The sequence below is a fragment of the Oncorhynchus gorbuscha genome, linkage group LG16 (assembly GCF_021184085.1).
Source record: "Oncorhynchus gorbuscha isolate QuinsamMale2020 ecotype Even-year linkage group LG16, OgorEven_v1.0, whole genome shotgun sequence".
Lineage (NCBI taxonomy): Eukaryota > Metazoa > Chordata > Actinopteri > Salmoniformes > Salmonidae > Oncorhynchus > Oncorhynchus gorbuscha.
In genome coordinates this window covers 17,856,633-17,882,007 of record NC_060188.1, presented here as the reverse complement: position 1 = coordinate 17,882,007, position 25,375 = coordinate 17,856,633, and the positions used below count along the sequence as shown (strand labels likewise).

The 25,375-nt window shown below is 44.3% G+C and overlaps 2 protein-coding genes across 7 annotated transcripts; one reads left to right on the top strand and one right to left on the bottom strand.

Moving 5' to 3' along the window:
- Positions 1-184: 184 nt before the first annotated feature.
- LOC123999639 (transforming growth factor beta receptor type 3-like) lies at positions 185-13,803 on the top strand. Of its 6 annotated transcripts, XM_046305591.1 has the most exons (18): positions 185-487; positions 2,146-2,258; positions 3,201-3,370; positions 3,464-3,601; positions 3,864-4,038; positions 4,131-4,296; positions 4,521-4,665; positions 5,353-5,545; positions 5,748-5,920; positions 8,569-8,724; positions 9,445-9,531; positions 9,689-9,880; positions 10,299-10,835; positions 11,721-11,799; positions 11,927-11,986; positions 12,396-12,497; positions 12,964-13,048; positions 13,264-13,803. In XM_046305591.1, exons 2-17 carry the CDS (start codon positions 2,195-2,197, stop codon positions 13,044-13,046), a joined length of 2,520 nt encoding a protein of 839 aa, XP_046161547.1. In that variant the 5' UTR covers positions 185-487; positions 2,146-2,194; the 3' UTR covers positions 13,047-13,048; positions 13,264-13,803. The 6 variants fall into 6 exon arrangements, with proteins under 6 accessions (XP_046161547.1, XP_046161549.1, XP_046161544.1 ...); XM_046305593.1 differs by lacking the exon at positions 12,396-12,497; XM_046305588.1 differs by having other exon boundaries at positions 12,964-13,803.
- An 870-nt stretch (positions 13,804-14,673) lies between these two features.
- LOC124000902 (zinc finger protein Gfi-1b-like) lies at positions 14,674-23,617 on the bottom strand. The gene is made up of 6 exons (XM_046307586.1): positions 23,509-23,617; positions 21,500-21,852; positions 21,121-21,293; positions 20,628-20,771; positions 20,337-20,502; positions 14,674-15,711 (listed from the first exon to the last, which is right to left on the bottom strand). Exons 1-6 carry the CDS (start codon positions 23,589-23,591, stop codon positions 15,515-15,517), a joined length of 1,116 nt encoding a protein of 371 aa, XP_046163542.1. The 5' UTR covers positions 23,592-23,617; the 3' UTR covers positions 14,674-15,514.
- Positions 23,618-25,375: the final 1,758 nt, after the last annotated feature.

Below are 25,375 nucleotides of genomic sequence, written 5' to 3'. Positions count from 1 at the left end.
CATCCTGTTGCAGCTGAATAAAAACAATTACAGTCTACTTCATGGTCTAATTATTTTTCTCCATCTCTCATTTATCTCTCTTTCATTTCCCTCCTCTGCATTCCTCTCACTTTACCCCTGCCTCTCCAACTTCTCAAGTCCAGCCTTCTGCTCCTATTTATTTACCCTCCCACCATCCCTCCTCTTCCCCTTTACGCTTCGTCCTCTCTCATTCTCTTCTTCCTGTTGCCTTCTACGTTTCTGTGCGTTTTTAGACCCTATTCTCTTTTCTCTCTCCCGTCTATGGCCCCATTCCTTGCCCCTCCCCTGGCTTTTATACTATTTCGAGGGAATCTCTTTAAATTCCGTATCTCACCTCTAAAAATATTACGCTGTCTTAACTTTTGATTTCTTTGGCTTATCGAAAATTATGATGTCAATGCAATACCCCATCTGAAATGACACCCAGTGCGTCTCTGGACGCCTGAAGCAGCAGCACATAGATTTGGTAAAGGCAATTTTCTGTTATTTTCTCTAGTATTGAAAGGGGGTACAGAGGGTGTGTAGCCCGCTGTGATATACGCCAATACAGTCCTGTGGTCACTGGTCTTAACCAATGATTGAATGGTCTTAACCTGAGAATCAATAGTTGATTGACAGTCTGCTTTCAACGTCCAGCTCCACGGGGAGCAGGTGAGTTACGACTTTTATTATAGCCTGTATTCAGAAGTCAGGAGAGATATTCGAAGTGCTGTGAGTTGTGGTCCGTTTAAATTGAATCATTTTAGGTTTATTGACTTTTTTATTTCTAGTGAATTCTGACTGGGCTAATGCATTTTTTCTTCGAGTGAAGTTCTAAATATTTGTCATGAATTAGCCAAGGGATTCAGCAACATGAAACAAATCATATAACAACTGTTTTGAATGACACTGTTAGAAAAAGTATATATAGTTTATTCCTCTGCATTCTCATAGTACCCATCAAGTCCAATCAATTGTTCAATTTTTGTTTCTGGCCCCATTCGCGGTTATTTTGCAGTTCGTGGTGAGTTCTTTCTGGGCAAGTTTGAGTGGAAGAGATTAGCCTTTTGCTCGCCAGTTAATGACATGTCATTATCTCAATGGGTCCGTGTGTGTTGCCTGGACGTCCTCTGATCCTTATTTTTTGTATTTATTTAACTAGGCAAGTCAGTTAAGAACAAATTATTATTTACAATGACGGCCTACCCTGGCCAACCCCTAACCCAGAGGACGCTGGGCCAATTGTGCACCACCCCACGGGACTCCCAATCACAGCCAGTTGTGATACAGCCTGCAATTGAACCAGGGTCAGTAGTGACACCTCTAGCAATGAGATGCAGTGCCTTAGACCGCTGCGCCACTCGGGAGCCCACTCAAGGACAATAAACTGGTCAACCGGTCCCGAACAACGACCCCCAATTCTGTCTCACAACATTATATGATGTGTGTCACTATCAGACACAGAATAAAGATAGGCACATGACAATTATGAGATAAGTGGGTATATGACCTTTGATCATATTGCATTTATATACTCAACAAGGCTAAGGAAAGATGTACAGACCTATTTGTATTCTATATAAACAAACAATGGAGTCAAAATATGTTTAATACTATCATGTCAATCTCACTGGATGTCAGACCTGATTGCATGGTATCCAAAGTTTCTATCAAGTTTAGAGTACTTACTTTCCGCAACCCTGTAACTCATCTTATCAGTAGGGCGTTTTGAAATCACAGATTTTGCCTTCAAAGCATGTTATTGACAAATGTTTGTAGAGTTGCAATTGGCAGAACACAGAGAATGAAAAAATCCACCAAGAGTGATACTGTCCAGAATGGGAGAAGAATGAGGAAGTTGTGATAATGAGAACCCAGTGGGAGAGATGACTTTATGTTGTTTGCTCCCTGGGTGGTAAACTCTGTCCTTGCTCTAGTGTTTGTTCCTCCTCTATTTGGATACATATTATCCATCTGTTCTCTCAGCCTGTCCAATGTAACATTATGCACACGGAGAACTCGATACATATTATCCATCTGTTCTCTCAGCCTGTCCAATGTAACATTATGCACACGGAGAACTCGGTCTCTTGTTAAAGACTCTGTCTAGACCACTGTATTAATCACTGTCTTTTCCCCCCTCAGGATGTCGCAAGAGGGACTCTCCCATTGAATTCACCCCTGGAGAATAGCCATGGTGGTTTCAGGGACGAGGTGGATTCTCTTCTGCCTCTTTCTACTGGGGGAGAGAACGGGACGTAAGGAAAACAAGACGTTTACATGGACACGTTAGTCATTTAGCAGACGCTCTTATCCAGATTCACTTACAATTGGTACATTCATCTTAAGATAGCTAGGTCGGACAACCGCATATCGCAGTCATAGTAAGTACATTTTCCTCAATAAAGTAGCTGTCAGCAAAGTCAGTGCTCGTTCACTGACACATTCAAGTGCGAGTTCATGAAAAGCCATTTGTATTTTTTATTTTAAGAAATGGGGGGAGGTGCTGTGGAATTCTTTAAGATATTCTTTGAAGAGGTAGGAGACAGTTATAGAGGTACTGTTAATTCTACGGGATGTTTCCATACTGAATAGTACAACTTTAATACTTTCTCTCAAAAGTACCTCCCAAAGTGACTCTGCTTTCAAGGAGCTATGTGTCAATAGTCAGATTTGGGTTTAGCAAAGTGAAAGTGGAATATTCAGAGACAGTAAAGAAAAAAAAAGGAAAGTTCAGTCAGGGGGCACTCCCCAGTTAGCTCTGTTCAGTCCGAGAACAACAAGCTGTCTTTTAGTCATAGTGGGCCAACAGCCACTGACTGGAAGAAGAGAGCATGAACCAGAGACTGAGACGTAGACAGAGAGGCTGAGTGAGAGGGCTTGTCTGAGACCAGAGCTGTCGAGTGGAGCACTAGTGTGTTTATGTGGCGGATTGACAGAGACTTGTTTCTCCTGTTTGTCAGTGAGAGCAGAGAGTCTGCTGGTGACCCCGTCCATCCTGTCTATTACCAAATCTCACACCAAGTTCAGATGGTCTCTCTGTGTTGTCTTTTTCAGGGAGATCAAGTGTTTTATTTTTCAATGTATCTCTTCCTCAAGAGACCCAATCTATATTAGTTTGTCCTCAATGTTCCTCGTAAACAGAGTATACAGCCGTAGCTCCATTTGAGTGACCTCTGGTTGTCTTTGCAACTGTGCAGTTGACTGTGGGGAACTGCAGTGCTCTCTGTCTCCAGCGGGGGTGCTTCACCCTGTGCAGGGGCTGTTGGAGCGCTTTGAGGCCGGCCCGGGCTGTGCAGCCAGAGAGAGCGGGGAGAAAGAGACCCATGTGATCGCTGTGGGGAGAGGGACACGTAGCCTTGACAAACAGGTGCTCCCTCTCTGTTTGTCACAGTAGGACACATCCACAATCACTCCCAATATGTTGTGCCTCCCTGCCCTGACCCCCTCTCTTCCCTTCCAGGTGACTGTGCTCCTTAGACCCCTGTCTCTGTCTCACCCCCCCCGTCAAACCCTCATCCTGGTACTGAGCTCCAAGCAACCAGTACGCTGGTGGCTGGAGGCTGAGAGACTACCCCCGGATCTGCCTGTGCTGGTGCAGGTCAGTCTGTGCGTGCGTCCTCGTGTGGTGTGTGTACCTCTTTTAGTCATTAATCATTCACCCCCCCAAAAAACAGTTTTGATTAGAGTATTTACTTCCTCCCATGAGGAACTGATAAAAGTACTGACCTTTCCAGTGTGTTAGTGTGTATGTCTGTGCAAGTGTGTTGTTTTAGAAACTTAGGCCCCCACAAATTAATGTTTCTATTACTATGTGTTATCATGTCTCTCTATGTAACCACAGTGGCCCCCCTTTGCCCCAGGTCTCTCCTAACTCTACAGTGCAGCCCTACAGTCTGGTAGTGCAGGTGCAGCCTATGCCCTCTCTGCCTTTCCGTCCGCGGGCTTTGCTGCGATGGGCAATGCATCAACATGGCACCCTGTCCTCCCTCACACACACAGCCAGTGCCAACCGCGTCTACGTCCGTGTGGGCGAGGGTGAGCCCGCCCCACACACATACAGCTAATACACGACCCTGGTCTTTCTGACCTCTCTCCCTCTCCAACCAAGTCTCCCCTCTGACCTCCAGATATCACCATGCCCAGCGTGTGCCAGCTGCAGTCTCTGTTCCTGTCACACAACTACCTGACCTCTGACCTGCAGCCACAGGAAGTACAGGGCTGTGCTCCAGTTGGTGGAGGCGACCCAGAAGTGCATGTCATCAAGCTCCTTTCAGCAGGGTCAGGGCTTTGTGGGTAAGTTTAGGACATCTCCAGCATGTGAAGAAAATCATGTGGAGAATATCAATCTCTGAAGCTGTTCAAGTAATACAATGTTGAGCTATTGAGTTATCCCTTAATCATTTTCAAAGCATTTTCTCCCTCTATGCCTTTCAGTGACCGGTCTCTCCCTCTATGCCTTTCAGTGACCGGTCTCTCCCTCTATGCCTTTCAGTGACCGGTCTCTCCCTCTATCCCAGCTCTCTGCAGGTGGAGGTGACTATTTCTCTGGTGCCCCCAGTGGCCAATGCTGGGTGGCACAAATTGGTGCTGATCCTCAGTAGTGCCGTTCCAGTCAACTGGGCTCTCACAGTGCCAGGGCTCCGGGGACACATCTCTGTCTATGTGAGGACCCTATCCAGTAAAACTGGACACATTATGGTATTTCTCCTATCATGTGGGCTAGAATGGGTCCACCTGTTCTGGAGTTTGGTATAAAACATTTACATTTACATTTAAGTCATTTAGCAGACGCTCTTATCCAGAGCGACTTACAAATTGGTGCATTCACCTTATGACATCCAGTGGAACAGTCACTTTACAATAGTGCATCTAAATCTTAAGGGGGGGTGAGAGGGATTACTTATCCTATCCTAGGTATTCCTTAAAGAGGTGGGGTTTCAGGTGTCTCCGGAAGGTGGTGATTGACTCTGCTGTCCTGGCGTCGTGAGGGAGTTTGTTCCACCATTGGGGGGCCAGAGCAGCGAACAGTTTTGACTGGGCTGAGCGGGAGCTGTACTTCCTCAGGGTTATAAGTAAAAAGAAAATAATGATGAAATGGACAAAATAGCTAAATAAATTAAAGGAGCAATCCAGTCATTGAGTGAAGGCCAAACTAAACGTGACTAAACGTGATTTCAAAACCTCAAAGTGAGTTCCAAATATCAATGGAAATGTCTCTCAGGTTATCTTGTTGATAAATAAACACATTCAACTTGGCTTTGACAGGGCTTGTCAGGTTATCTTGTAACACAAACATCACATTTATGCATTTCTTTGACCATTTTTCTCTCCCTTGTTCTTTCCTCTCAGTCCTCCAACAGCGTGTCCCCACTCTACCCTCCGGAGCCTGACCTGACACTGACGAGCATGCTCACCTCTGACCTCTCTACCACCCATGACCTTTTGAGCTGGGCCAATCAGAGTGGCTTTCCCAAAGTGGCCTCATACACAGAGGCTGACCTGGCCAATCACTTTGTGATCAGACTGGCTGGGGGAGGGACAGGTCAGGACCTGTGTGTGTCTCTTGTGTCCCTCATTGTGTGAGTGAACTGGATGGTTTATTTTGTGTTTCCTAACAGTGCGTTTGTGTTGGTGTTTCTCCTGATTAATTATGTTGTCTCCCAATATTGAAGGTCATGTTATCCCTAAAAAGGTGCTGTTCTGTGTGTTAGCACACCTCTCTCTCTTTCTCTCCCTCCCCACAGAAGGTGGCCCCCCTGTGCATATGCTGGATGGCAGGCCCCCTTGGGTCCAGGAGCACAGGCTGAGGCAGTGGCTGAGTGAGGGAGGTGGAAGGACCAGTGGGGGCTGGGAGGCCGTCAGTGTGCAGTGTCAGGACGGACGACTCAACGTGGCAGTGGACAGACACATTCTGCAGGTCACTTTCACTGTGTGGTTGTACTGGTAGTTTAGCGTGTTTAGCGGGGTTATAGTTGTACTGGTAGTTTAGCGGGGTTATGGTGGTACTGGTAGTTTAGCGTGTTTAGCGGGTTATGGTTGTACTGGTAGTTTAGCGGGGTTATGGTGGTACTGGTAGTTGAGCGTGTTTAGCGAGGTTATAGTGGTACTGGTAGTTTAGCGGGGTTATGGTGGTACTGGTAGTTGAGCGTGTTTAGCGAGGTTATAGCGGTACTGGTAGTTGAGCGTGTTTAGCGGGGTTATGGTGGTACTGGTAGTTTAGCGGGGTTATGGTGGTACTGGTAGTTGAGCGTGTTTAGCGGGGTTATGGTGGCACTGGTAGTTTAGCGGGGTTATGGTGGCACTGGTAGTTTAGCGGGGTTATGGTGGTACTGGTAGTTGAGCGGGGTTATGGTGGTACTGGTAGTTGAGCGTGTTTAGCGGGGTTATGGTGGTACTGGTAGTTGAGCGTGTTTAGCGGGGTTATAGTTGTACTGGTAGTTTAGCGGGGTTATGGTTGTACTGGTAGTTGAGCGTGTTTAGCGGGGTTATAGTTGTACTGATAGTTTAGCGGGGTTATGGTTGTACTGGTAGTTGAGCGGGGTTATGGTTGTACTGGTAGTTAAGCGTGTTTAGCGGGGTTATGGTGGTACTGGTAGTTTAACGTGTTTAGCGGGGTTATGGTGGTACTGGTAGTTTAGCGTGTTTAGCGGGGTTATGGTGGTACTGGTAGTTTAGCGTGTTTAGCGAGGTTATGGTGGTACTGGTAGTTTAACGTGTTTAGCGGGGTTATGGTGGTACTGGTAGTTTAGCGGGGTTATGGTTGTACTGGTAGTTGAGCGTGTTTAGCGGGGTTATAGTTGTACTGGTAGTTTAGCGGGGTTATGGTTGTATCGGTAGTTGAGCGGGGTTATGGTTGTACTGGTAGTTGAGCGTGTTTAGCGGGGTTATGGTGGTACTGGTAGTTGAGCGTGTTTAGCGGGGTTATGGTGGTACTGGTAGTTTAACGTGTTTAGCGGGGTTATGGTGGTACTGGTAGTTTAGCGTGTTTAGCGGGGTTATGGTGGTACTGGTAGTTTAACGTGTTTAGCGGGGTTATGGTGGTACTGGTAGTTTAACGTGTTTAGCGGGGTTATGGTGGTACTGGTAGTTTAGCGGGGTTATGGTGGTACTGGTAGTTGAGCGTGTTTAGCGAGGTTATAGTTGTACTGGTAGTTGAGCGTGTTTAGCGGGGTTATGGTGGTACTGGTAGTTGAGCGTGTTTAGCGAGGTTATAGTTGTACTGGTAGTTTAGCGGGGTTATGGTTGTACTGGTAGTTGAGCGTGTTTAGCGAGGTTATAGTTGTACTGGTAGTTTAGCGGGGTTATGGTGGTACTGGTTGTACTGGTAGTTTAGCGGGGTTATGTTTACTGGTAGTTGAGTGTTTAGGTTAGTTGTACTGGTAGTTTAGCGGGGTTATGGTTGTACTGGTAGTTTAGCGTGTTTCCTTCTGTAGCTCAGTTGGTTATAGTTGTACTGGTAGTTTAGCGGGTTATGAATGTTGCACACATGACTGGTAGTTTAAAAGCGGGGCATTTTTTTTTAAAATTTTTTTTTTTTTTTTTTATGGTTGTACTGGTAGTTTAGCGGGGTTATGGTTGTACTGGTAGTTTAGCGGGGTTATGGTTGTACTGGTAGTTTAGCGTGTTTAGCGGGGTTATGGTTGTACTGGTAGTTTAGCGTGTTTAGCGGGGTTATGGTTGTACTGGTAGTTGAGTGAGGTTATAGTTGTACTGGTAGTTTAGCGGGGTTATGGTTGTACTGATAGTTTAGCGTGTTAGCGAGGTTATCAAATTTATTTATATAGCCCTTCGTACATCAGCTGATATCTCAAAGTGCTGTACAGAAATCCAGCCTAAAACCCCAAACAGCAAGCAATGCATGTGTTGAAGCACGTTGGCTAGGAAAAACTCCCTAGAAAGTCCAAAACCTAGGAAGAAACCTAGAGAGGGACCAGGCTATGAGGGGTGGACAGTCCTCTTCTGGCTGTGCCGGGTGGAGATTATAACGGAACATGGCCAAGATGTTCAAATGTTCATAAATGACCAGCATGGTCGTATAATAATAAGGCAGAACAGTTGAAACTGGAGCAGCAGCACGGTCAGGTGGAAGTTGAAACTGGAGCAGCAGCATGGCCAGGTGGACTGGGGACAGCAAGGAGTCATCATGCCAGGTAGTCCTAAGGCATGTTCCTAGGGCTCAAGTACTCCAAGAGAGAGAGAAAGAAAGATAGAAAGAGAGTTATAGTTGTACTGGTAGTTTAGCGAGGTTATGGTTGTACTGGTAGTTTAGCGTGTTAGCGAGGTTATGGTTGTACTGGTAGTTTAGCATGTTAGCGAGGTTACGGTTGTACTGGTAGTTTAGCGTGTTAGCGAGGTTATGGTTGTACTGGTAGTTTAGCATGTTAGCGAGGTTACGGTTGTGCTGGTAGTTTAGCGTGTTAGCGAGGTTATGGTTGTACTGGTAGTTTAGCCTGTTAGCGAGGTTATGGCATACAAATACCAATATACTGCATGTAGACCTACAGTGTATTGTAGGTTCTTATGATGGTACTTAGTGTAGCTTTTTTGATGCTCTCTTTCACACAGACCCTGTCTCTCCCGGTGTCGGAGGTGACACTGCGGGATCCTCAGTGCCTGGCCCAGTCCAACAGCAGCCATTTCTTGTTGGCATTCCCGGTCATTTCCTGTGGGACTGAAGGGCTGCTGCAGGGAGAGCCCAGAGGGGTGCAGTACAGAAATGCGGTAAGACAGAGAGGTGGTTTTAAGGGGTCAAATATCTGCAGAGAACATTTTAACATGTTTTGTGACATTTTTGTGTCTCACCATGTTTAGCAATGTTCTTGTCTCACCAAAATGGTAATTGAACCATGCATGCAACCGTTTTACAAGTGCTTCTGTGCTAAACACAGTCAGCAGAAAGAGAAAGAGCTGTGTAATAGGGACGTCCGGCAGCCTCATCTGAGAGGCAGATCTGATGGGGAGATAGAGCAGGGATGGGCTTCACTTAGGTGGGGAGGGGGAGAGGGACATGTGGGTCACTATGGAGCCCCTCACTGTGTATCTATGTGTGAGATTGAGAGAGATGCACAGTAGAAAGGAAGAGGACGAGAGAAGAGCAAGGCTGTAATTGTGTTGTTGTTGGTTAGTGTGATCTGAAGGGCTCCTGAGGTTGTGTAAGTAGTCTGTCTTACCTCCCCCAGGCGCCACATGGGTAACCTAGGTTAGAGTGTCCGGAACACTGCTGATCAGCCTGAGTGTAGCTAGGCCTGGGGACGGGAGTGTGGGAGCAGGGGGCTGGAGGGAGTCAGAGGGTAGTGGGAGTGGTGGAGGAAAGGGAGCAGGAGAGGAGGGAGGCAGTGAGACACACATGTAGCATGTGAATGAACTACAATCTACTAATACTGTATATAATACTGTATATCTACTGACCTCTCACTGTTTTGTGTCTATCCATCCTCTCAGGTGTTGCTATGGAGAAACAAGCCTCTGGTTGCCGTGGGCAATGAGACAGACGAGGAGCCCACAGAGTGGAATCCACTGGTCATACATGTGAGATGATACAGTTGGTGTGTTTGTGTATGTGTGGTCCATTTTCACCACATATTAGTGTGTGTTTGGTGTGTGTGTGTGTGTGAGACAGAGACATGTATATCTATGCTTGTCCTTATCATTCCATACATCTCCCTCTTTTCCATTGTCCTCTTAGTTCAGCTGTTTTGCTGCAGTCCCCAGTGTCCCAAGCCTTCCTGTGGAGCAGCCCACTCTGCAGGGGCCGGGGCCTCTCCCAAGGGCCAGGGCCGGCCCACTGGTCTCACTGCAGCTGTTTGTTACAGAGGGCTATGAGCAGAGGCAGACCGGTCCTTGTACCATCACTGCTGACAACCGTGTCTATGTGGAGGTCAGTTTGCCAAGCTATGTGTGTGTGTTTAATTGTGTGTCTGTCTGCCTGTCTGTCTGCTGATGTAGCTCCTGCTGCAAGTGCTACTTGTGTTTCACCCTCTGCTCGTCTTCTACAGTATCAGCTGCCTCAAGCTCAGAGAAAACTTCTACCAGAAGGCTATTATAATCACATCTAGAAATGTCACAATAAGTCATTTCTATAAGAACCCTGTAGCCACAATAAGTCATTTCTATAAGAACCCTGTAGCCCTGCTATTACAGCACTAGAGCACAGCAGGTTGTAACAGAGTACTACAAATTACAGTACTAGTGTAATTACAATACTTATTACACTCTACTTACAAAATATCAACTCAGTAATAAGACCATGGTAAAGTAATGTGTTACCCATATTTTCTCTGACTGTTTTTGCCAAGCTTTCCGCCAAGGGGGCCCTCGGTGGGGGTGTGGAGGTGCGGTCCTGCATGGTGTCTCCCCTATCAGACCCCCGTGTGTCCCCTGGCTGGTCAGTCATTAGAGACGGCTGCTCCGCTGACTCCTCACTGACACTCAGCAACATGGCACATGGCCAAGAGGAAGATGAGGAATATTATGAAGAGGAAGAGGAGGTACCTAGAGTCCTATCATTCAGGCATCCAGGAAGGGCTTGGAGGAACAAAGCAGGATTGAGAAAAAGAGAACACGGTGGGAAGAGGGGACGAGGAGGACGAGCCAAAAGGAAGGAGAGCGATGGAGGAATGGGAGGAGAGGAGGACCAGATACACAGACTGAGGTTCAGTTTTGTCCTTCGGCCCATCTACAACAACTCTGTCCAGTTTCTGCACTGTCGCATCTGTCTCTGTGGCCCTGAGTCAGTGACCCAGGGGCCTCCAACGGCCATAATACAGAGTGGCTGTCCAAATCCATGGGGCCTCCATATCCCTGCCCTCGTATCTAAACTACCCAACCAACAGGTACAGTACATGTTCTATATTCATAATGGCTAGTAGTATTAATGACTAAAAGTAATGACTTACCCTCTGTGGCGGTTAGGGCTCCCTTCAGCGACCCCCAACCCCGGCAACAAAAAAAGCATGATTCTGCACTAACAGTCATTTTTATTCAGACATTTGGAATAACACAAATCACAAATAAATAATCATAACATTTAAACTATAGAAATCTAAAAATATATACAAACATAAGACTAATATCAAGAAGAAGTAAAAAAGACAAATAGAAACAAATTTGTGTTGATTTGGCACCCGAGCATCACTACATTACCCATCCCCCAACACTGTCAACCAAGAGTCAAGACTAAACCAATTCACCTTGGTGGTGTGCAGACTGCTTTTATATTATTCTTAATGGTTTTGCACAACCCGGAAAAATGTCTGTGAAACTATATATTCACAGTATTATGAATTCATTGTGATTTATTTAGTAGCATTTCGTAAGTGTGACTGATTTTAATGATTGAGTTAGTACTGTACATAGTTAGAGGTGCGCTATTTGATAAATTCCCCCGCTCCCCCTACCTCGGGCTTCCAGTTGGAAGACCAGATGTTAACCTACCCCCGCCCCCCTCCACATCTCGTACTTCTTAGTGGGAGACCTTCCCTAGCTCACAAACTAGAATCAGGGCTCCCACTTCGACAAGGTTAATTGACCCACAGTCCCACACGGTGACATGATATTATTGACGTGGCGTGCAAATGAGCGATAGAAAACCAATCGTGCAAATGTCACCATTCTCAACAAAAAAATTGCTAAGTGCAGGATGCCACCCTGGGCGGATGCCAATGTCGCCTATACCTAATTCCGCCACTGCTTATCTTCCTCTCTCTTCCCTCTGTCAGTGTGAGTACAGAAACTTCTCCAGACCCATGCTGGTCTATCAGCCTGTTGGTATGGCCAGACAGCAGGCGCCACCTGCTGGTGAGTAGTAGATGGTCATTGGTGGTGTGGTCCACCTCCTCATTACATAGGCCTGAAGTAATTCACTTTCACTCTGTGTAAAAGGGTGTTTCTCTCTTCTTATCCAACTCTCTATTTCTCTCTCTAGGTCAGAGAGGTCAAATGCCCAATGTGTCTCAGCTGCCCAAGCCTATCCCAGCCCACAGCAGTGAGTAACTGTAACTGTAATTTTAACCCTCAACCCTAACCCTACCTTCAGGTCCACACCCTGGTTCAACCCTAACCCTAAACCTAGCCTCAACCCTAACCCTACCTTCAGGTCCACACCCTGGTTCAACACCAACCCTAAACCTAGCCTCAACCCTAACCCTTGCTTCATGTCCACACCCCAATTCAACCCTAACCCTAACCCTAGCCTCAACCCTAACCCTTGCTTCATGTCCTCACCCGGTTCAACCCTAACCGTAGCCTCAACCCTAACCCTTGCTTCATGTCCTCACCCGGTTCAACCCTAACCCTAATATCAACTCCCGGATGTTCCTACATGTGTGTATTATCACAACAGTGATAGTAACTGGGATTCTACTACTTTTCCCTCCCATGTTTTTGTCACCCAGGCTCTGGGGTAGACACAGGCTCAGTGTTTGGGATTGTGTTTGTTGCTTTCCTTCTGGGCATCAGCCTGATGGGGGCGCTATGGTGCATCTACTCTCACACAGGTAACCACACGGGACAGTTCCTAAAGTCTATCCTGGACCAAAGGCCAAAATACTGAGCTATACCACCATATTCACAAATACCCAGAGAACATTCTATACCTGCTGCTACTGTTTATTATCTGTCACTTTATTTCTAGTTATATGTACATATTTACCTTAATTACCTCGTACCCCTGCACATCCACTTGGTACTGGTTACCCTTATATAAAGCCAAGTTATCGTTACTCATTTTATTATTTCTCTATTTTCTTTCTCTCTGCATTGTTGGGAAGGGCCCGTAAGTAAGCATTTCACTGTTAGTCTACACCTGTTGTTTTTTCGAAGCATGTGACAAATAAAATGTTTTTTTTGACCTATTGTAAGAGAAGATACTATGACAACTTTCTTATTAATTTTGAGAGATATGCTGGGTTTTTTCACCATGAATACATGTTAGTGAAACACTTGACATGTGATTGGTTGCAGGGGCTCCTCCACCAACCAGAAGAGGGGGCCTGATCGAGAATACTAACCCTGCCTTATTAGACTCTTCCAACAGCTCTGTGTAGAGGTGAGATGGAACGTGATAAGAGTGGAACAACACACACAGCAGCTGGGGGACCACAAAGTAAAGAGAATGTCAAATTTAGATTAGTATTCTATAGACTTATCATGGTGGCACTAGCGCCCTTTGTGAATTAGTCAAGCACCTGCAGATTGCAATAGTGATATCTCGTATCATGTGTAATAAATATTCTAAATATCTCATTTTCAACACATTTTCAGTGTTTCCTCTGGTAAATCTGAGACTGAGGGTAAAGTGGGACAAAAGATGAAACACCTGGTGTGTGTATGTGAGTGTGTCAGACCTGGGTTGAAATACATGCGTATTTAAGTATTTGTTATTTAAATACTTATTTTCTGTGTATTTTTGTATTTTCAAATAATGTGGCCAATCAGCTATTTTTACTTGGAAGTATTTAAAAATAGCTTCCTATAAATAGCAAAAAATATCAAATAACAGACCTGGGTTCAAATGCATGCAGTATTTTAATATTTGTATTTGATAGTTGAGCATTTCCAAATTCATTCCAATATTTAAGTACTGAAAAATATCCAGATACTTACTTCAAAATGTCTTTGAAAGTAATTGAAATACCCTAAATAGTTTTTGAACCCATGTCTGGTGTGTGTAAATACATATACACTGAGTATTCAAAACATTGAGAACACCTGCTCTTTCCATGACATAGACTAACCAGGTGAAAGTTATGATCCCTTATTGATGTCCCTTGTTAAATCCACTTCAATCAGTGTAGATGAAGGGGAGGAGACAGGTTAAAGAAGGATTTTTAAGCCTTGAGACAATTGAGACATGGATTGTGTGTGTGAAATTCAGAGCGTGAATGGGCAAGACTAAATATTTAAGTTCCTTTGAACGGGGAATGGTAGTAGGTGCCAGGGACACCCCCCCCCCCGCAGTTTCCCGTGTGTATCAAGAATGGTCCACTGCCTAAAGGACACAACTGTGGGAAGCATTGAAGTCAACATGGGCCAGCATCCCTGTGGAACGCTTTCGATACCTTGTACAGTCCATGCCCCAAATAATTAAGGCTGTTCTGAGGGCGGGTGCAACTCAATATTAGGAAGGTGTCCATAATGTTTTGTATACTTGGTGTACACATGCTTGAAGCAATGAGATGTATAAAGGTCTGAAAGACTGAGGCTACATGAATGTCTACAGGTACATGGTCTCAGCAACTCCTCAAAGTGTTGAAAGAAATACTATTCAGTGCATCTGATCCATTACACTGTATCTAAAATGTCATAACCTGGGCTCATAGAATGGAATTACATTTACATTTAAGTCATTTAGCAGACGCTCTTATCCAGAGCGTGTGATTACTGGCTATAGGACGAACATGAATCTGAACATAGCCTAATGTTAAAACAGAAATAAGCACTACAGAGTTTAGAGGAGGAACACATGAAGTCAAATATATGTCATGAGTAGAATGTGTGTGAGGGCAATTGCCATTATCCAGATCCGTATTGTATATATCTATGTTGTAACTGTGACCCTTTGTTTGATATTATCTGTGCTGTTGCCATTTAAATTAAATATCTGTGGCTGAGTTTGTGTTTTATCTTCAAATAAAGTGTGGGAGAGAACAATGAATGAAGCCCCAGAAATTCTAAACTTAAACAGAGTATTTTTTTTATTTTTATATCTAAATCCCTTTTTATATATACTCATGCTGACCAGGCTGTGACACTGAAAATATACAGTCACGTTGTCTCGCCATAATTGTGGAGCATCACCTCAACATAATCATTGTCTCTCTCTGCTCGTACTGCTGTCATGTTCCCCATGGCCTGAATGTATATTATTATGCCCTTGGGTGGGCTGCCACAGTGAAGTGAAAATGGCAGCTTCATTCATACACCAATAATGGGAGCTACAGTTGTAACGGCTTTCTGAGGAAAATTGATAATTACAGTGGGAAATAGGGGTTTGCTTTGTCACTCTACAAACCACCTTTTCTTAATAAGGTGTCTTTTTAGACCTACAGCATAGTAGAGACCAGGACCTAAAGGGCTGGATTCAATCCGTAGCGTTAAAGCGTGACTGACATTTAAAGGCAACGTTTCCGTGTTGGCGGAGACAGCATTCGTGGTAAATGTTGCATATGTTGGCTCAATCGAAAATGATCTTTACATTTCAACTGGCTACAACGCTGATCTTCTGGGCTAATAATGGAATCCAGCTCGTACACTATATATGACATTGCTAGAGATGTTAAAGTGATCAGGTCCCCTCAAGGCACTATCCAAACGGTCAACCTGAAAAGCTGTGAGCGAAAGCAAATCCATAAAAACAAATGCCCAATTAACTTGAACATAAGTAATGTGCTTAGCCTCAGTCACTGATCAAAGTACCATATAGAAATGGAGCAGCAAATACCAAATAAAAAGCGCTCATTTTTGTGCTACATACAGTACTTATGTAATACAAATCTCCATTATACCCGTGGCCTCAGCTCTGTGTGTACACGCTGCTATGGACACATTGTGTCTCCTGGTGGCGCTGTAGGTCCAGTCTGCGCTGGAAGCTGCTTTGGCAGTGCGTGCAGCTGAAGGGCCAGTAGCTGCTGTGTTTACGGCTGTGGGTGATGAGGTTGGAGCTCTGGCTGAAGGCCTTGCCACACACCTGGCACACATGGGGCTTCTCACCTGAGACAGACAGGGACAGACAGCAGGACATGACATAGAATTCAAGAAGAGAGATACTCTGACAGCAGCCAGTGTGCAGGGCAGAATCCTAACTTCAGATGTAAGCAACCTTTGCACAATGTGTATGTCAGTTGTACTAATCTTGATGTGATTGGCCTGACTGAAACATGGCTTAAGCCTGATGAATTTACTGTGTTAAATGTGGCCTCACCTCCTGGCTACACTAGTGACCATATCCCCCGTGCATCCAGCAAAGGCGGAGGTGTTGCTAACATTTACGATAGCAAATTTCAATTTACAAAAAAAAAAATGACGTTTTCGTCTTTTGAGCTTCTAGTCATGAAATCTATGCAGCCTACTCAATCACTTTTTATAGCTACTGTTTACAGGCCTCCTGGGCCATATACAGCGTTTCTCACTGAGTTCCCTGAATTCCTATCGGACCTTGTAGTCATTGCAGATAATATTCTAATCTTTGGTGACTTTAATATTCACATGGAAAAGTCCACAGACCCACTCCAAAAGGCTTTCGGAACCATCACCGACTCAGTGGGTTTTGTCCAACATGTCTCTGGACCCACTCACTGTCACAGTCATACGCTGGACCTAGTTTTGTCCCATGGAATAAATGTTGTGGATCTTAATGTTTTTCCTCATAATCCTGGACTATCGGACCACCATTTTATTACGTTTGCAATTGCAACAAATAATCTGCTCAGACCCAAAACCAAGGAACATCAAAAGTCGTGCTATAAATTCACAGACAACACAAAGATTCCTTGATGCCCTTCCAGACTCCCTCTGCCTACCCAAGGACGCCAGAGGACAAAAATCCGTTAACCACCTAACTGAGGATCTCAATTTAACCAGTCGCTCTGGATAAGAGCGTCTGCTAAATGACTTAAATGTAAATGTAAATGTAACCTTGCGCAATACCCTAGATGCAGTTGCACCCCTAAAAACTAAAAAAGTGTCTCATAAGAAACTAGCTCCCTGGTACACAGAAAATACCCGAGCTCTGAAACAAGCTTCCAGAAAATTGGAACGGAAATGGCGCCACACCAAACTGGAAGTCTTCCGACTAGCTTGGAAGGACGGTACCGTGCAGTACCGAAGAGCCCTTACTGCTGCTCGATCATCCTATTTTTCTAACTTAATTGAGGAAAATAAGAACAATCCGAAATTCCTTTTTGATACTGTGGCAAAGCTAACTAAAAAGCAGCATTCCCCAAGAGAGGATGACTTTCACTTTAGCAGTGATAAATTCATGAACTTCTTTGAGGAAAAGATTATGATTATTAGAAAGCAAATTACGGACTCCTCTTTAAACCTGCGTATTCCTCCAAACCTCAGTTGTCCTGAGTCTGCACAACTCTGCCAGGACCTAGGATCAAGAGAGACGCTCAAGTGTTTTAGTACTATATCTCTTGACACAATGATGAAAATAATCATGGCCTCTAAACCTTCAAGCTGTATACTGGACCCTATTCCAACTAAACTACTGAAAGAGCTGCTTCCTGTGCTTGGCCCTCCTATGTTGAACATAATAAATGGCTCTCTATCCACTGGATGTGTACCAAACTCACTAAAAGTGGCAGTAATAAAGCCTCTCTTGAAAAAGCCAAACCTTGACCCAGAAAATATAAAAAACTATCGGCCTATATCGAATCTTCCATTCCTCTCAAAAAATTTTGAGAAGGCTGTTGCGCAGCAACTCACTGCCTTCCTGAAGACAAACAATGTATACGAAATGCTTCAGTCTGGTTTTAGACCCCATCATAGCACTGAGACGGCACTTGTGAAGGTGGTAAATGACATTTTAATGGCATCGGACCGAGGCTCTGCATCTGTCCTCGTGCTCCTAGACCTTAGTGCTGCTTTTGATACCATCGATCACCACATTCTTTTGGAGAGATTGGAAACCCAAATTGGTCTACACGGACATGTTCTGGCCTGGTTTAGATCTTATCTGTCGGAAAGATATCAGTTTGTCTCTGTGAATGGTTTGTCCTCTGACAAATCAACTGTACATTTCGGTGTTCCTCAAGGTTCTGTTTTAGGACCACTATTGTTTTCACTATATATTTTACCTCTTGGGGATGTTATTCGAAAACATAATGTAAACTTTCACTGTTATGCGGATGACACACAGCTGTACATTTCAATGAAACATGGTGAAGCCCCGAAATTGCCCTCGCTAGAAGCATGTGTTTCAGACATAAGGAAGTGGATGGCTGCAAACTTTCTACTATTAAACTCGGACAAAACAGAGATGCTTGTTCTAGGTCCCAAGAAACAAAGAGATCTTCTGTTGAATCTGACAATTAATCTTAATGGTTGTACAGACATCTCAAATAAAATTGTGAAGGACCTCTGCGTTACTCTGGACCCTGATCTCTCTTTTGAAGAACATATCAAGACCATTTCGAGGACAGCTTTTTTCCATCTACGTAACATTGCAAAAATCAGAAACTTTCTGTCCAAAAATGATGCAGAAAAATTAATCCATGCTTTTGTCACTTCTAGGTTAGACTACTGCAATGCTCTATTTTCCGGCTACCCGGATAAAGCACTAAATAAACTTCAGTTAGTGCTAAATACGGCTGCTAGAATCCTGACTAGAACCAAAAATTTGATCATATTACTCCAGTGCTAGCCTCTCTACACTGGCTTCCTGTCAAAGCAAGGGCTGATTTCAAGGTTTTACTGCTAACCTACAAAGCATTACATGGGCTTGCTCCTACCTACCTCTCTGATTTGGTCCTGCCGTACATACCTGCACGTACGCTACGGTCACAAGACGCAGGCCTCCTAATTGTCCCTAGAATTTCTAAGCAAACAGCTGGAGGCAGGGCTTTCTCCTATAGAGCTCCATTTTTATGGAACGGTCTGCCTACCCATGTCAGAGACGCAAACTCGGTCTCAACCTTTAAGTCTTTACTGAAGACTCATCTCTTCAGTGGGTCATATGATTGAGTGTAGTCTGGCCCAGGAGTGGGAAGGTGAACGGAAAGGCTCTGGAGCAACGAACCACCCTTGCTGTCTCTGCCTGGCCGGTTCCCCTCTTTCCACTGGGATTCTCTGCCTCTAACCCTGTTACGGGGGCTGAGTCACTGGCTTGCTGGGGCTCTCTCATGCAGTCCCTGGGGGGGTGCGTCACCTGGGTGGGTTGATTCACTGTTGTGGTCAGCCTGTCTGGGTTGGTGCCCCCCCCTTGGGTTGTGCCGTGGCGGAGATCTTTGTGGGCTATACTCGGCCTTGTCTCAGGATGGTAAGTTGGTGGTTGAAGATATCTCTCTAGTGGTGTGGGGGCTGTGCTTTGGCAAAGTGGGTGGGGTTATATCCTTCCTGTTTGGCCCTGTCCGGGGGTGTCCTCGGATGGGGCCACAGTGTCTCCTGACCCCTCCTGTGCAAGCCTCCAGTATTTATGCTGCAGTAGTTTATGTGTCGGGGGGCTAGGGTCAGTTTGTTATATCTGGAGTACTTCTCCTGTCCTATTCGGTGTCCTGTGTGAATCTAAGTGTGCGTTCTCTAATTCTCTCCTTCTCTCTTTCTTTCTCTCTCTCGGAGGACCTGAGCCCTAGGACCATGCCCCAGGACTACCTGACATGATGACTCCTTGCTGTCCCCAGTCCACCTGGCCATGCTGCTGCTCCAGTTTCAACTGGCCTGGGCCCTAGGACCATGTCCCAGGACTACCTGACATGATGACTCCTTGCTGTCCCCAGTCCACCTGGCCATGCTGCTGCTCCAGTTTCAACTGTTCTGCCTTACTATTATTCAACCATGCTGGTCATTTATGAACATTTGAACATCTTGGCCACGTTCTGTTATAATCTCCACCCGGCACAGCCAGAAGAGGACTGGCCACCCCACATATGCTCTCTCTAATTCTCTCTTTCTTTCTCTCTCTCGGAGGACCTGAGCCCTAGGACCGTGCCCCAGGACTACCTGACATGATGGCTCCTTGCTGGTCCTAGTCCACCTGACTGTGCTGCTGCTCCAGTTTCAACTGTTCTGCCTTATTATTATTTGACCATGCTGGTCATTTATGAACATTTGAACATCTTGGTCATGTTCTGTTATAATCTCTACCCGGCACAGCCAGAAGAGGACTGACCACCCCACATAGCCTGGTTCCTCTCTAGGTTTCTTCCTAGGTTTTGGCCTTTCTAGGGAGTTTTTCCTAGCCACCGTGCTTTTACACCTGCATTGTTTGCTGTTTGGGGTTTTAGGCTGGGTTTCTGTACAGCACTTTGAGATATCAGCTGATGTACGAAGGGCTATATAAATAAATTTGATTTGATTTGATTTGATTTGATTTGTACTATAATGTACACACACCAGCTGACCTATGTTCAAGTCACACTATGGTCATTTCAAATCAAATCAAATATATTTGTATTGGTCACATACACATGGTTAGCAGATGTTAATGTAAGTGTAGCAAAATGCTTGTGCTTGTAGTTCCAACAGTGCAGTAATATCCAATAAGTAATCTAACAATTCCCCAACAACTACCTAATGGACACAAATCTAAAGGGATGGAATAAGAATATGAATATATGTAAGAGCGGCATAGGCAAGATGCAATAGATGGTATAAGATACAGTATAAACATATACCTGTATGTATGAAGGTGTGTTTCTTCATGTCTGACTTCTGGTGGAACCTCTTGCCACAGTACTGGCAGGGGTAGGGCCTGGTGTCAGAGTGGATGAGCAGGTGGGTGGACAGGGTGGAGGAGCGCTTGAATACCTTCCCACACTCCTTACAGCTATAGCTACGCTCCTGGAACACACACATTCACAGAGATGTGGTCAGGATTTTGCCATTTAGTATGCCATTTAGTATGTTTATATAGTTTGTGTTGGGAAGTGGAGAGACCTCCACCAATGTACTTCTGCCGGATATACCTTTCGTCTTCCGTACGTGCCCAGAGCTTGTTTGAACTCGTAGGGGTGCTCTGGGGCTTTGGCTGATGTGGCCAATGGGACTGCATGCACGCATGTACATGACCTGAGTAAATGAGTCTTCAGTACAGCTCCTGAGTACAAGACCTGAGAAAGGAGAAAGCTAAGAGTAACAGAAGATGTAGCTCATACTCCCAGAGATGTCAACCATATTCAACACAATTACCCCTTACAGCCTCAATTCTCACATCAAACAAATCTATTATGTAATTTTCTGACATGTCACAGAGCCCTGTCGAGTACATTTTTCACCACTCTACTGTCAATCTTGTCTCAGGTCACAAACACCAAACAGTATCTCCTTTACTCTATTTTAGTCAAGCCTGAAGGTGTTTGCATGGTTTGGAACCACACAATTTTGGTCGATACACCCTACAAGGGCGGATGTGCTGTTCTGATTATATTGTAATTCCTGAACCTTGCTGGTTCTTCTTACCTTTTCACAGAGGGGGCATGGGCTGGTGGAATTGAGGTCCATATGTGGCCTGTGGCTCAGTAAGACATGGACCAGTTTCTCCAGCTCCCTCTCTCTGTCAGGACCCCGGGGCCAGTGTGGGTACCAGGGCAGGGCAGACTCGGAAGGCTCCACACCATCGTACCCTCCGGTTTCTGTGGAATAAGTGGCATACTAGTAGATTTAGTTTGAAATAAAAAAAGTATTTTTGATTTGATAAAGATAGTTATGACAATCAAATTGAGGCAACTTGAAGTGTTTAATGCGATGCAATACAAATAAATACAAATATCTACATCTACTTATTTATTATTTACAATAAATAGAGTGTAGAGCCATAAAGTCAGGATCCGTCGGATACCTGCAGACTTGCTGGTCCAGAGGTCAGCTGGCGAGGTGCTGTGTGGTCTGGTTGCCATGGCGTCCCAGCTAGGACAGGGGTAGTCCAGGGTGTCCTTGACTTCTGACCCTGAGTACAGGTTGCCCTGGTCCTCCTGGAAGGGGCTCCGATGTGGGGACCTTACTTCCTGCCACGCCCTGTTCTGCCTGTCGTGATGATTTGTATGAGGTTGTGGCTGGTCAGGGTTTGTGTGTCTGGTGCCTTTAGAGAAGCAAGGGGGATGAGACCCTGGTCTCTTACTCTTGACCAGGAATGAGCGAGGCATGACAGAACTGAGGCAAGGGGAAGGTGCAGAGCGTGAGAGAGATAAATACCTACAGAACAGACAAGAGACGAGGGGTCATTCGAAATTTACTCACAACTTAATGACAGATTCTTTGACAAAGTGTTCCTCTGTACTAAAGAACAACAACGAACTAATATCATTTATAGATTTTTTATTTAATTTTTCTACAAATACCAATGCCCTAAAGACATACATTGAGCATACTAAACAACACCTTCCTAATATTGAGTTGCACTCAATTTGTCGGAGAATGGACTCTATAAGGTGTAGAAAGCATCCCACAGGAATGCTGGCCCATGTTGACTCCAATGCTTCCCACAATTGTGTCCTTTAGGTACTGAACCATTCTTGATACACACGGCAAACTGTTGAGTGTGAAAAACCCAGTAGCCTTGCAGTACTTTACACAACCGGTGCACCGGTCCTTCTACCATACCCTGTTCAAAGGCACTTAAATGTTTTGTCTTGTCCATTCACCCTCTGAATGGCACATATAAACAATCCATGTCTCAATTGTCTCATGGCTTCTTTAACCTGTCTCCCCCCCTTCATCTACACTAATTGAAGTGACATCGTTAAGGGATCATAGCTTTCACCTGGATTTACCTGGTCACTCTACTGTATGTCATGAAAAAAGAACATGTTCCTAATATTTTGTACACTCAGTATATTTATCCACAGAATCATTCACCTCACTTATAGAATTTCTGGAGAATGTGAAATGTGTTTGGATCGTAATGACATTTTGCTGCAATTAAGTAATGGACATAAAATAGTTTGATATATAAATATGTGTTTCTGCTGTAAGAGATAGCGAAATTAGAGATAATACATTTTTTGATAACATTAACTTTCATTAATGAATTTTCCACGTAATGTAACAAAGTCATTCACCAAATTTTGAATAATATATTATCTCTAAAAATTGCTTTGTGAAAATATACAGATTGGCACACATTTACACACATCACACTTATAGTAAGCTGTAATGTCACTCATGTTGCTCTGAGTTAGCATTCCTTATCTTCGTATGTAAATGTCAAACACACACACCTGTTGATAAATATTCAGTTAAAATGCCAAAGCCTGTGGTTTGGGTAAGAAATGCATCATGGCCACCTGCACACTGTTTTAAAAACCCATTTCAAAAGCAGTTCTTTCTCTGAGGATCCTACTCCGGCATTGTTTTAGAGTCAAGCAATTCAAACTGAAATCTCACCATCTGTTGTGATATATACATTTTGAGCTTTTTACTAAATAGATCTACGTCTCTATAAGTTTTCAAACGTTTCTAAATATGACATATGTAACCAAATCATTCATAAAATAGCATACAATCCTAACATATAATGCAAACAAATTACAAATGCAACATATTTCCTTTGCAATTCTCCCAATGATATTCACAATTCTACACATTATCAGAATAGATTTTTTTACCATTGATCACCTAGCTGTATATTAATAAACGACACAAACTTTTGCAAAAACAATAACCTATTTTGGTCAGTTTTCAGTCACGCTCAATCCTAAAAATATGATTGCTCGTCAGTTAAAAGTATTAAAATGATTTATATCTGCACTGAATTGATCCTCAAATTCAATAAAAATCATGCTAAACATTAAACACCAATCTCATATTATAAAGTTGAAATCTGGAGAGAGGCTGAATTCTTTAACTTACCACTTGTATGCACAGTTGAATCTGGAGTGGTTGCAATCTCTTTGGTGTCGGTAACATCCCCTTTTCTTTACCCCCTCACCCATTAACTGATGACATGACAGAAAACAATTGATTTGGTTTGATATTGAAGCAGTTGCTGAACAAAGGATTGTGGGAAAGCTCAACAAACAACAAACCCACCAGCCTTTACAGTGCATTCGAAGTCTATACCTCAGCGTACAATTCAAAGCATTTACCTAAAGGCTAGAAATTACAAATGTTAATCTGTTAAACTCATACTGTAACATTAATTTGGCTCTTACACACATAACTACAGTATGTGACAATGATACAGAACATTGGTTATTTTTCAAGATGTATTCTAATCTACACCAGAGATTTTCTAATCAGAAATAGTCTATCAGCTAGATAAACTGTTTTTCTTTGTTTTAGTTTTTGATTGAATAAAACAAATCTGATATTTCCAGTTGTTAACCAACTTCTGTAATGGAAACATGTGCTCGGTGTTCAGCTTGTTGTTCGCATCCTGCCTGTTGTCTTACCTCTAGAGAGGACTGATCCTGCTACCGTACACAAGAAAGGACCAAGCACATATCCAAACATGTCCATCTTGGTCGTCTGAGAGTCAATGTTCTATGCTACTGAATCACAGGTAACTTTTAGATACCGGTAGCAACAGCCTGACTGAGGGTAGGAAGTGTGTACATTAAGGTCACTTGATTGTGCTTAAATACCTTAGTCTCACGTACAAATAGGGACCTTACTTTAACCATGTAATCTTGCTATGTGAGATTATTGACACACACATCACTGGTGTCTATACAGTGTGTAATGTGTATAGTACACAACCCACACAACTCTCTTCCTGTGACTGAGGTAATTTAGGAAATAGAGAAAATAGAAACACTCTCCAACACTAGAACAAAGGTGAAAAGAGCTGCTAGAAGATGACAGGATTTTACTAATCAAGTGAAGTCAAGAAGTGAGATGGCAAAGATAACTGTATTACAGCTGATATCCATTGAATTACAGAGAAACCACATTGGAGATCACTGTATGACTCAGCACATGACACCTTAGATTGAAACAGGTCAGAGGCCCTCAGAACAGCCTCAATTAATTGGGGCATGGATTCTACAAGGTGTCGAAAGTGTTTCACAAGGACGCTGACCCATGTTGACTCTCATGTGGACCATTCTTGATACACACAGGAAACTACTTCAAAAACCCAGCAGCGTTGCACTTCTTGATGGAAACCGGGGTCGCCTGACACCTACTACTATACCCCATTCAAAGGCACTTAAATGTTTTGTCTTGCCTATTCACTCTCTGAATTTCACACGTACACAATCCATGTCTCACCTGTCTCTAGACTTAAAAATCCTTCTTTAACCTGTCTCCTCCTCGTCATCTACACTAATTGAAGTGGATTTAACATGTGACATCAATAAGAGATCATAGCTTTCACCTGGATTCACCTGGTCAGTCTATGTCATTGAAAGAGCAGGTGTTCTTAATGTTTTGTACACTCATTGTATTGTATCCTGTGAGCAGCAGACAGTGGAGTTGAGTGTACCACTGTCTTGATGTTCTGGAGTGGAGCTTGGCAGAGCGCTGTGGTTACTGTGGCGGGGGGCTGGCAACCTTCTCCCCAGGGTTTCAGGGAGTGCAGGCGGGGGGGGGGGGCAGGTTGTTGAGACGGAGTGGTAGGCTCGGTGGGTTTGTGTCTCGTCTCAGATGGGGGGTTCAGGGGCTTCTCTTCATACATCCGTCCCTCTGCTCCCCTGCTGCTGCTCCTGTCTTTCTAGGAACCTGAATCTTGGGGTCTGGGGTGGAGGGTGGAGGGGGGAGGGGTTTTGGTAGGGGG

What these genes read in the sequence shown, in the direction of transcription:
- LOC123999639 (XM_046305591.1), top strand. Translation starts at nt 2,195, where the DNA reads ATGGTGGTTTCAGGGACGAGGTGGATTCTCTTCTGCCTCTTTCTACTG. An exon ending in ATCTGCCTGTGCTGGTGCAG is followed by an intron (nt 3,602 to 3,863) that starts GTCAGTCTGTGC and finishes CCTTTGCCCCAG; the next exon opens with GTCTCTCCTAACTCTACAGT. An exon ending in CTAAACTACCCAACCAACAG is followed by an intron (nt 10,836 to 11,720) that starts GTACAGTACATG and finishes TCCCTCTGTCAG; the next exon opens with TGTGAGTACAGAAACTTCTC.
- LOC124000902 (XM_046307586.1), bottom strand. Translation starts at nt 23,591, where the DNA reads ATGGGTGAGGGGGTAAAGAAAAGGGGATGTTACCGACACCAAAGAGAT. An exon ending in TTCAACTGTGCATACAAGTG is followed by an intron (nt 21,853 to 23,508) that starts GTAAGTTAAAGA and finishes TCTGTTCTGTAG; the next exon opens with GTATTTATCTCTCTCACGCT. An exon ending in CTGGACCAGCAAGTCTGCAG is followed by an intron (nt 21,294 to 21,499) that starts GTATCCGACGGA and finishes CTTATTCCACAG; the next exon opens with AAACCGGAGGGTACGATGGT.